At 33.7% G+C, this 11590-nt stretch overlaps 1 protein-coding gene and 1 non-coding gene across 2 annotated transcripts; one reads left to right on the top strand and one right to left on the bottom strand.

The window, feature by feature from the left end:
- Window positions 1-924: 924 nt before the first annotated feature.
- LOC139874629 (uncharacterized) lies at window positions 925-1374 on the bottom strand. The gene has a single exon (XM_071862034.1). It carries the CDS (start codon window positions 1372-1374, stop codon window positions 925-927), a length of 450 nt encoding a protein of 149 aa, XP_071718135.1.
- A 1570-nt stretch (window positions 1375-2944) lies between these two features.
- LOC139878879 (small nucleolar RNA R71) lies at window positions 2945-3051 on the top strand. The gene has a single exon (XR_011769739.1). It is a non-coding gene; the product is annotated as a small nucleolar RNA R71 (small nucleolar RNA).
- The last annotated feature ends 8539 nt before the right edge of the window (window positions 3052-11590 follow it).

Here is an 11590-nt window from a genome sequence, read left to right as displayed (position 1 = left end):
TTTGGTCGTGCAGAATTCTTAAATAGCAGATGCAAAAGCGTCACTTTTCAAATAGGAGCGCCGCTCCTGACAAGAATAGAAGCGTCGCTTTTGAAAGAAAAGCGTCGCTCTAAGTGAACTAAAAGTGCCGCTTTTGAAAACACAAGCGCCGTTCTTGGCTACTGCTCATTTTTGACACAAAATTGCAGGTTAAAGCGTCATTCTTGTGAAAGAAGCGTCGCTCTTAAGAATCAAAAAGCACCGCTCCTAGGACAAAAGCGCCGCTTTTGTACCTGATTGCAGTTTTTCCAATTTTAAGTCCATTTTGACCCATTCACAAACTATTTTTTATGTTTTCCAGTTTACCTATATGCATGCAATACAAAAACATAAAAATGCAACTAAGAAAAGGAATATCATACAATTCTAAACGGAATGCAATTTAAAAGAAATTATGTAAACAATTGTGGAAAGTTTTTAGCTAGTCTATCACCCGACTCCCATCCCCTTGAGATTTCAACTAATCCCGGGGTGGTAAACCTCCCTTCCCTTTGAAGTAAGGGAAACATTTTCGTTACCACCACCACTCAACATTGACATTAACAAATCATTCATAACCTTAGTTTCATTGATTAACTCTTTAAGTTTTACTTTCTCATGTTTTGACAAGTTTGACACTAGGCGTTTTCTCAAGTGTTCATCCTTTTTGGATGAAGCTCGATGCACCCGCCCAAATAACTTTCGCATAGACTTGTCAACAATGCCATTTTGAATTTTGGCTTTACCTTGAATTCCCTTAGTTAATCCCCCATTAACTTTAATTGGTGAACTTATTTGCCTTGTGCTTGCAATGCATTACATACTAGCAACAGCTTGTGGTGTGGTCAATGGCATTGATGGTATTTTAACACGTTTGGTCTTTATGCTTATGCATTTCCCTTTATCTCAAAGAGTCAATTTCCCGGTCTTAAAGTCAAAGAAAGAACCCGCGGTTGCCAAAAATAGCCTTCTCAAAACAAGGGGTACAACCGGGTCTTCCTTTATATCAACAATAACAAAGTCAATGGGAAATTCCATGTCCCCCACCTTAACAATTAAGTCTTCGGCGATCCCCATACATGAGTTAATTAATTGATCAATTAATTTGACCCCCATTGTAGTTGGTGAAAGATCACCTAGGCCTAGCCATTTGTAAACGAAATAGGGCATGAAGTTGATACTTGCTCCCGAATCGGCTAAATATGTGAGCATCTCCGAACCGTTTACATTGCATGGGATAAGGAAAGGTCTGGGATCACCCATTTTTGATGGTAGGTTACATTTCTTTAAAATTCCATCACACTCCTTTTTCAAGAAAGCAGTGGATGCTTGTTCAACATCTCCCTTTTTGGCCATGAGTGTCTTCAAAAATTTCCCATAGTTGGGCATATTCTCAAGCACCTCCTCCAAGGGGAGTTTAACATAAATATTTTGTTGTCGGATAAAGTTGACTTACAATCTACATCATTTAGATGTGTAGGATGTAGTGATTGAAGATGTGAGACCGGTGTCTCATTTTTCTCCTTCGTTGATGTGGTAGAAACCTCGACCTCATCGGTTTTCGCCTTTATATTCGATAAAGTTTTGACCTTTTGCTCTTTATCAACCTTTCCCAATTAAGTTTGCATAAAATCACCCTGTAACTCCTTGCATGTCGACTCGGTAGCCTCCATGGACATTACACTTTTAACTTGGTAGGGAATGAATGTTACATCGTCCAAATCTTCCGAAAACTCGAATACCCCATAGTCGATAGTATCAATTTCTAACGCTTCATCAAAATCAAACTTGTCTCCTTCAATATCGAACTTGAAAGCTTGAGGATATTCGGATTGATCTTCTTCGGTTGAATCAGTCGAGTTTACTTGAGCATAAGTGTTGGTGGGATTTGATGAACTTGCTTGATTTTGGATTGGATTGGTAGTGTTGCTCTTGATAGGAATAACTCTAGTGTTATTTTGGTGGTTTTGTTGGTTGTTTCAGTTGTTGTTATAATTATTCGGGTTGACTTGAGTGTTTTAAGCAACTTGGTTTGAAATTCTTCCAAGTTCCAACGGTGCTCTCAAGGTTTTGGAATGAAGCTTGTTGGTTTCGGAGTTGTTTCTTCAAGAGCTCATTCTCTTTCATTAGAAAAGCTTCGGTTGATTCTACCTTCTTGATGTAGTTTTGCATGATTTCTTCTAAGCTCTTCGAAGGTTGGGATTGTTGATTGTTTTGTTGAGGTTGTTGATTGTAACCTTGGTTATTTTGTGATTGACTATGACCTTGGTTTTTTTGATAACTTGAATTTGCTTGATTGTTGTAAGGTTGGTTATTGTAAGGTTGTTGGTTTTGGTATTGGAAGTTGTTGTTTCGGTTTTGGTTATAGTTGTTGTAACCTTGATTTCAGTTTTGGTTCGTGAATCCGGGTGGTGTATTGGTTTGGTTGGTGAATGATACTTGTTTTTTATTAGGATTGTAGTAGCTTTGGTTAGATGTTCCTCCCCGTTGGTAGTTTGGATTACTCGCATAGTTCACATGAGCATCCGAATTCATGGAAATATCATCTAGATCAACATGATTGCATTGAGTAATTTGAGGACAATTCTTTGTGAGATGTGGACCCTCGCATCGTTGATAACCTACTTGCATTGCAACTACCGTTTGTTGAATCTTCTTCAATTCTTTCCCAAATGTTTGAAATTGATTGTTCAAGCTTGCAAGCGTCACTTGCCCATTTTCACTCTCGACTTGTGCTATATTCGTCCTTGCTAAATCTCACGGTGAAGGTGCCCATTCATAAGTGTTGACCGAGATATCTTCTAGCATAATTTCGACCGCATTTGGTGATTTGTAAATAAATACCCCACCGGATGAAGAATCAAGATATCGCTTCGTTAACATATTACAACCTCGATAGAATGCGTTGATATACTCCTTCTTCGTCAAACCATGCGGTGGGCAAGCTCTTAGTAGCTTCTTGAATCGAACCCATGCATCATACAAACTTTCGTCACTCCATTGTGTGAACCCATTAATCTCCATTCTTAGCCTCTCTACTTTTGATGGTGGAAAGAAATGATTGATAAACTCGTTTGTTAATTCTTGAAAAAACCTTATGGAATCGGATGGTAAACTTCGCATCCAAGCTTTTGCATCTCCTTGAAGTGTGAAGGGGAATGCCCTTAGCTTAAAAGCGTCATCGGTGACATTTTTGATTTTGTAAAGATCACAAAGATCATGAAAGTGTTGAATATGTTCGAACGGATTTTCATCTATCAACCCATGAAAGTATGTATCCTTGATCAACGTGAAAAAATTACCCTCGATCTTCCAATTATCCGCTTCAATTGGTGGTTTTGTAATAGCCGGTGTTATCATTGTTGGTGCAACTAATCTAGCGTTCCACATTAGCATGTCATTTGGATCATTCAACAAATCTTGATTAACCGGAGGACCATTAGGATCGCCCTCTTCATTGTGAATCGGATTACCATTTGCATCCATCTCTTCTAAACAAAATGGCAAAGTTTCGAAATTCTTTCTTAATACCATTTCTTCTCTACGATTATAAACCCCGTGCACGTGTCTTTCCGGATCGGAAAATGGTTGTGTGAATTATCGATCCTTGTGAGACCTTGTTTTCATACACCAAAGGTACCTATCCTTCAATCACAACACAAACACAAGCGGTTTTCCAAACGAAAATAATAATATAAAATGCGAAAAGTAACTTTCGTAAGGGTGAACCCCTACGAAAGGATCGAACAATCAAAAGTTTAAATCAAATAACCAACTAAGCTATCCGCAATCCCCGGCAGCGGCGCCAAGAAAGTGTGATGCGTGCGTGACAATACATCTTTTACCCTCTAAATTTATACAAGATTCAAATATTACAAATAAGTACACACACATAAAGAGCACTTAGAACCCGGTTATTATAGCACTTTAATGTAAGTATTCTTATCAAGTTCATCCCAAAAGATTCGGCATAAGTCGGATATTTAAAACTATCAATTGTCCTAGGGTTTGTTTGATTTGGGGGGGGGGGGGGGGGGGGGAGGGGGTTCGAGTGATATCAACTAACAACTAAAACTTGCACAATTAAACAAACCTAAATTTATCAATTAAACTAGTAACAAGAAACAAGTAGCGAAGTATTAAGACTTAAAACAATTAACTACGACGTGTTCACTTATCTAATCCTCTCTATGCTTGGCTTGCCCCGTTTTTCCTATATTGCTATCTCATTAGTTGTTGAACTATTAAATGTTTAGCATCACTACTAAACCTCAAATCAAATGATACTCTACGAATTCACATAAGCTTTATATCTTAAGATCGAGTTAAGCATGATTTGGTCATTGAGATTGAACTTAGGTTAAAATCACTTAAAACCTCCAACTATCAAAATCACTTAAGATAATCGGCATTGCTATATTGACTAGAGGCTAATTGAAAACCAACCTAGATCAAAAACACAATCACTTGCAAATCCTAAACTAGTTGTCTAGATCACCTAAGGTGTTGAAGCACATATTGATTCACTTCTCAAATCACTAAGAGAGCTACACAACATATGTAATCAAAGTCAAGCCTAAAACAAACTCATAGTAATGGATCTTCAGCCAACTCAACAACACATGATCATGTAATTCATTCAAACAACAATAATCAATTGATTTGGGGCAAACACAAGAGATTTAGCCAATCATGGCTAAAATTAAACTAATAATAAGCATAGAAATGTAAATCATCATCATCTTCAAGTTATTACAAGTAATCAATGCTAAATATGAAAAGTAAAGTGAAGATTACAACCAAAAATGTAAAAAAGATGAAGATCTAAGCTAAACAATGATGAATCTTGAGCTAGCTTCCTTGATTCCACCCTTAAACACTAATGGATGATGAAATTAGGGTTTAGTGTGTGAAATTCGGACCTTTAGCAGCTGCTCCAAAAGATGCATATGAAAAATCGCCTAATCTTGTTCCTTTTATAGTGCTGAAAATCTGGGCTGAAACAGCGTCAAGAGTGCCGCTTTTACTTCAACAGCGGCGCTTTTGGCTTGGTGAGGAGCGGCGCTTTTGACTTTGGAACGCCGCTTTTAGCTCAGAACAGGGGCGACGCTTTTGTTGAGGAGCTACGCTTTTGGCTGATCAGGAGTGACACTTTTGACATGTAGAACGGCGCTTTTGCTCACTAATGAAAACTGTAGACAAATCGTGCATAATAGCGCCACTTTTCCTTCTGGAACGGCGCTTTTGGACCTTTGGGAGCGGCGCTTTTTGAGCTGTTTCCTGCACTTGTCATTTTCTTAGCCAATTTTGCTCATGATTTGGTCAATTTTACACCAAATCAACTCTTTAGCCCTTAATTTACCAATTAGCTCAATAACACACTAAATAGGCTCTGAGATAGTTAAAAACCGAGCAAAGTGAGGTAGATATCACGAAATAAAATATATATAAATGGAGTTATATCAATTAACAACTATGAATTCATATTTTGGGATAAAATAATAATAATTCAAAAAGATTTATAAGTGTTACAAGATTGAGTCAGACCAGATAGTCTGAATAACAAATCATACAATTTATTTTACTGACCATACATTAATTGAACTAAGTGCTACAAGATTGAATTAGACCTGATAGTCTGAATGATAGATCATACACTTAGGTGTTGTTTGTTTTTAAGATGTTTTTGTCTGAAGATCCTGCGAATCACATTTGTAAAGAAGATGTATCCTAAAGATCCGTTGACTGAACATTAAAGATTGTTTGTTTTTATGTATGCTAAGTACAACTTAAAATCTTGAATTTTTATAATTTTTAGTGTTTACAAAAATATTAAAATTTGTTAACATAAAAGTAAAAAAAAAATTTAGTGTTTAAAATTTTTTTTTTAACAAGAATTACATTAATAAAATTTACCTTTTATAATAAATAAATTCACAAAATATCATAACATATTATAAATAATGTAATATCATAACCTTTTTATAGCTTTTTTATAACTTTTTTTTAATATTCAAATTAATAATAAATCTAGTTACTAAATCACATTAATTACATAGAAAAATAAATATCTTATTTGTGTAATAACTAATGAAAATGGACCAAAATAGCCGATGTGTTCAAAGCAACCACACAATTGTTATACTACTCAAAGAGAATAAAAAGGTTTCAAATCAAACTCTCCAACAGCATCCCTGGTTACAAATATGACCAGATCTGTAAGAAAACGTGTATGAAACATATAATCTGGATTAATTACTGAATCGTGAAATACTTTCCTAATTACGTATTTCACCCCTCACAAGCCTCAAATTTACACGATATCTCAATTGGAATAAGACAAGAACGGATTTTGTTTCCAGGAAAGAAGAACTCAAAATCAATTATTAAATAGTATGTATGTTTCTGTTTATATGTTCTGAATGGATGCAGAAAAACATAAAATCGAAAATGTAATCCGTTATGTTATCATGAAGAGAGACAACTCTTCATTTAGGTAGAAAAATTGGTTGACTAAAAGAAATACCGTTTGGCGAGACCCTAGTATAGAAAAACATAATACCGTTTGGTTGACTAATTTTAGACGCTCTTTTGATCGTTTTAAATTTCTATCATATTATTTCTTTTTGTATGCATGACTTAGCATGATACATATTGTTTTAAGGCCTATTATTTCACTCACAATGTAATTATGTGTAACGTATATAATTTTGAATCTAATGTCACTTCATTAAACACACTTTTTATATCAATAATATGCGCCGCCAAATGGAGTATCATTTGGCGGCGCATAATCTTTGTTTTCAGATTGTGTTGAAATTCCCAAAATCACCCTAAAACGACCCTAACATCAAGACTCTCGGAAAGTTTATTGCCATTCGAGGTCGTCAGGATACCGAAAAAAGACATTTTCTCATTATTAATGCATTTTTTAACGTTTTCAATATATATCATATTATTACCTTTGTGTATACATGACTTAGCATGGTATATATAGTTTTAAGGCCTATTATTTCACTCACAATGTAATTATGTATAACTCATATAATTTTGAGTCTAATGTCACTTCATTAAACATGTTTTTTAGATCATTAATATGCGCCGCAAGATGGAGTAACATTTGGCGGCGCATAACCTTTGGTTTCTGATTGTGCTAAAATTTTCAAGATCACCCTAAAACGGCCCAAGGAGCAAGACTCTCTGAACGTGCTTTCTATTCGAGGTCTTCTAGATTATGAAAAAGACATCTTTCATCACAAATTCACACCACACACCAAACACACCGACGGTTCGTGGTGCTTGGTATTTTTTATCTTTAGCCAAAATGTTAGATCTATCGTATCTTTTGACTCGTAGCTCCGATTAAGTCACCGTTTTTTTAAATTATGTATTTTTTCGATATCTATCCGTTAGCAAACTGCCCTAGGTGGTTTGTCCCAAATATTTTTCGAAACGAGGCCTTGAAACCCGATCAGAGGTAGTATTTTAGGTTATCGTCCCAAGAGAGCGTAGATGCGGTATAAGTTGTTTTATTAAATAGTTTAATTCTTATTAAAGAATTAGACATATATTTTTATGTCTTTTATGGGATAGATTCTTATCTCTTAGGAAAGAGATGATTTAAGATAAACAAAATAAAGCAATAAAGTAAAAAATTCAAATTAAATACATATAAATAGAAGCAGTTACATGAACGAATAACTCATGCGAGAATCATATTAGGCAAGTTTCATAACTTATATTAACACAAATCAAGATAACAATCATAGACCAGTTATTATCCCTAAACAGGTTAAGACACATGTTGCATATCATTTAATAAGTGGGATTTAAAGCATATACTAGACATGTGATGTGCATGACTAATATCTCAATTCTTAGCATTCAATTCAATTACATGATACATATCAACCTTATGATGCAGATCAATATGCAAATAGGCTGACAAATTATATAAACTATTAAACATCAAGTAGATCAACTCAAGTTACTAGATGAAAGTTAATTACTACTTAGTTTTCATGCAATCATTAATTAAACACATCCAAACAGAGGATCTTCGACTAAGCCTAACAATATCAAACTCTATTATATAAGTGTAATTCAAATTAAACAAGTTTATCACTATTACGCTGTTTAACCTAGTTGCATGCAATTCAATTTAACAAGTTTGAGGGACTAGATCTAAACAAGTAGCATGAATCAAATAATAGATCGTAGGTTTCAGTACTAATCAACCCTAAAATTGTGTTATTTAATCATTAAGCATGGCAAACAAGTATATATTAAAGCATAACAGATTTAAAATAGTTTAAATATCATCACAGAAACTCGACCATACCGATCTGGAAAAGAACCAGAAACTGTACGGATGAAGCACTGAAGCCGGCGGCTTCCTTCCTCATCAAGCCGGTGGCATGGAGGTGAGGCCGGCGGCTTCATCTGATTCCCAGATGAAGTCAATCTTCGTCTACGTAACCACTATGAACGTTTAGTTCATAGCAGGAGACGAACAGAAATGAATACAGTGAATAAAATAAATAAAACAATAAAATAAGGATAGAATTATACCTTAAAAAGAAAGTAGATGTAAAATAACTTGAATTAATACTTGAATCTTGATTACAATGACTAAATCTAACCTAAGGGTTTAGAGAAAACCCTAAAAAAATGACCTAACCAGAATTATTGAATTCTGAAAACTAATACACATGAAAACTGAGACTAGAGGCCTGTATTTATACTATTCAAGTTCAATGGCCAAGCCGGCGGCTTCAGAGGGACGCCGGCGGCTGGCCTTGGGTCGGTGACTCCTTTTGCAAGTTAAACTTAATTCGCAATCTAAAATCTTTTAACCGTCATACTCAAGCCGGCGGCTTCAGGGTAGGCTGACGGCTTCAGAGATCCGCCAAATCTTTTTGATTTTGTTTCCATTTTTGCTTGAACTTGGTTGACAAGTTGAGAAACCGTGTCATTTAGGCCGGCGGCTTCAGGATGAAGCCGGCAGCTTCAATTTCCTTTTGCTTGATCAACAAGTTCTTTCAATTTTACGAAGATTCTGGAACATTCTGACACATGTGACTCCAAGCCGGCGGCTTCCTTAAATCCATGCCGGCGGCTTCATGTAGCCGTTCTGCAACTTGCTGTGTTTTTGATCCTGTTTAATACATAACTTTGATAAAATCATTAGAAATACCTTTTTCCCATTTTTACCCATTTTAGCGTGTTTTGGGGTTAAAATGACTTTAAAATACTAAGATAACTCCTCAAAATGTTATTAAAAACTGTATAATTTACGAGTTATCAAATTCCCCACACTTAAACCTTTACTTGTCCTCAAGTAAACCGTATAGATTATTTCATGGGTATTAAAATTAAAGTAAAATTGCAAAGTCAAAAGTATGTCTTAATAAGATGTTAGTATTTATTATTCGTAAGAACTAGTCTGAACCAGACCAAGGATTTCAAGTAGTCCTAATGGTTATTAAGTCAAATTTATACATTTTGGTCATCATTAGACTCTTTTGTTTTCTAGAGAATTTAAAAGTGTATGGTTCTCATTGGAACTCTTTTCTTTTATTGGCCTTCATTGGGCTCTTTTTCCTTTTATTTCTTTTGCTTTCATGCTTAGCTTTTAGCTTTACACTTGGCAATTTTTTTTCTAAATTGACCCTTATTGGGACTCTTTTGCTGCCTCAGTGGTCCATGCTTATTATGTCATATGGTAGTGGCTATAAGTTTGCACTCGTTTCACAATTTTTGGCCTTTACTATTTTATCTTAAACAAGTAATCCGATCTCAAAATTGAGAGTAGTTCTATTATTATCATTAAGATTTAAGTTAGTAAAAAGACATGAGTTTGACTAAGAATTTATACTTTTGAAAAGTTTTAAAAATTGTACCCATTTTTCAACTTTGTCGAAAAAATTGATAGTATCTTTTATAATCTTTTAAGTGAGTAATCACTTCCCTCCCCACACTTAGATTATGCAATGTCCTCATTGCATTTATAATAAAAGAAAATAAATAAAGGACATAATTGAAAATAAGGGAAAGAGTGATGTTACTTGATTTGTAGGATCATAGAATGATTTGCGGAGCACTTTTGCAGACTTCTTTTGAATTGAAAGGTAACTTGACAGAATATTAAATAATAGAAAGTATAACACAAACATTATATTTTATTAATAACTTTTCATCACTTAAACATTTAAACACTTAGGAGCTATATTGCTCTTACATTCATAATTAAACAAATAAAACAATAAAACACTTAGACATAACATAGTCCTAATAAACATATATATGGATAGGTAGTTTTGATTGTAGAGTCGGTTGCGCGACTCTTTTCTTCTTACGGAATTACTCCTTAGGCTTATTCTCCTCACATTTATTCTTTTCATATTCATTTAATGCCTTAATTTGTTGCACGAAATTCAATGTGGTGTCAAGACCCCTACGAAAAGATATTTTAAATGAGACAGTTAACTCATGGATATGTTTCTTACTTCGGTGCTAAGCTTATATTGCTCTTTTATAAATTCAGTTACAATTCTATCCATAGTAAAGTCATCATCATCCTCTTTATCAACTTTAACCATTTTCACATTAGAGCGAGGAACTTTGGATCTTGGAACTAACATAATGTGACGACCCGGAAATTTTCCACCAAATTTAAACTTGATCTTTATATGTTTTCGACACGATAAGCAAAGTCTGTAATGTTGAGTCTCAAAAATTTTTGAACAGTTTTCATGAACTCAATTACCCTTTGACTAATTTCGACGATTCACGAACAGTAGTTGTCTTATTAACACTAATTACTGCTTTCATCATTATTATACTATTTTCAATATTTTCAATATTATTATTATAATAATTGTTATAAATATAAGTATCAAAAATTCTAATAAAAGTTAGGATGATAAAAGTAAAGATTTTAGATATAAATATCATTAGGCGAATGACTACAAATTATATTTTACATAAATTACTAACTATTAGTAAATTTATCATTTTGTTTCCTTATTGATATTATCAAATTATTATTAATATTATTATTATTATTATTATATTTTTATTATTATTAATATTAAAAGTATTATTATTATTGTAGTATTTATATTTATTAATTATTAATGCTAATTATATGATAAATCATACACAAAAAATACAAAAATTCGTGGAATATTACCTTCAGCTTTTATTTATTTATTTATTTTTGTTTTCTTTTGTTTGTTTCTTGTCAAAAATTATTAGATATCAAGATCATAAAACTGTACGAATCTGTTAACAATTCCTTTCCGCTTTTTATTCTTTTTATTTTATTATTTCTTGTCCTTTCTATTTGTTAAAACTGTCGACCATGTTGGCTAGTTGAAATTGAATTATTCGATTACTATGTGATACAGTTTAAGTAAATTATTATATTTTATTATTGTTTGTCTGCCTACTTTCTATCTAATCTATCTAAATTATATGCATATATGTATATCTGCATTAGAGATAGAAACATATTCCACCTCAAACCTCTTCAATCTCATTCTTCAACTCTACAATCACTTTCTCTTTT

This window comes from Rutidosis leptorrhynchoides, chromosome 11, assembly GCF_046630445.1.
Source record: "Rutidosis leptorrhynchoides isolate AG116_Rl617_1_P2 chromosome 11, CSIRO_AGI_Rlap_v1, whole genome shotgun sequence".
Lineage (NCBI taxonomy): Eukaryota > Viridiplantae > Streptophyta > Magnoliopsida > Asterales > Asteraceae > Rutidosis > Rutidosis leptorrhynchoides.
Note: the sequence above shows the minus strand (reverse complement) of the source record. Positions and strands in the feature narration are given on the sequence as shown.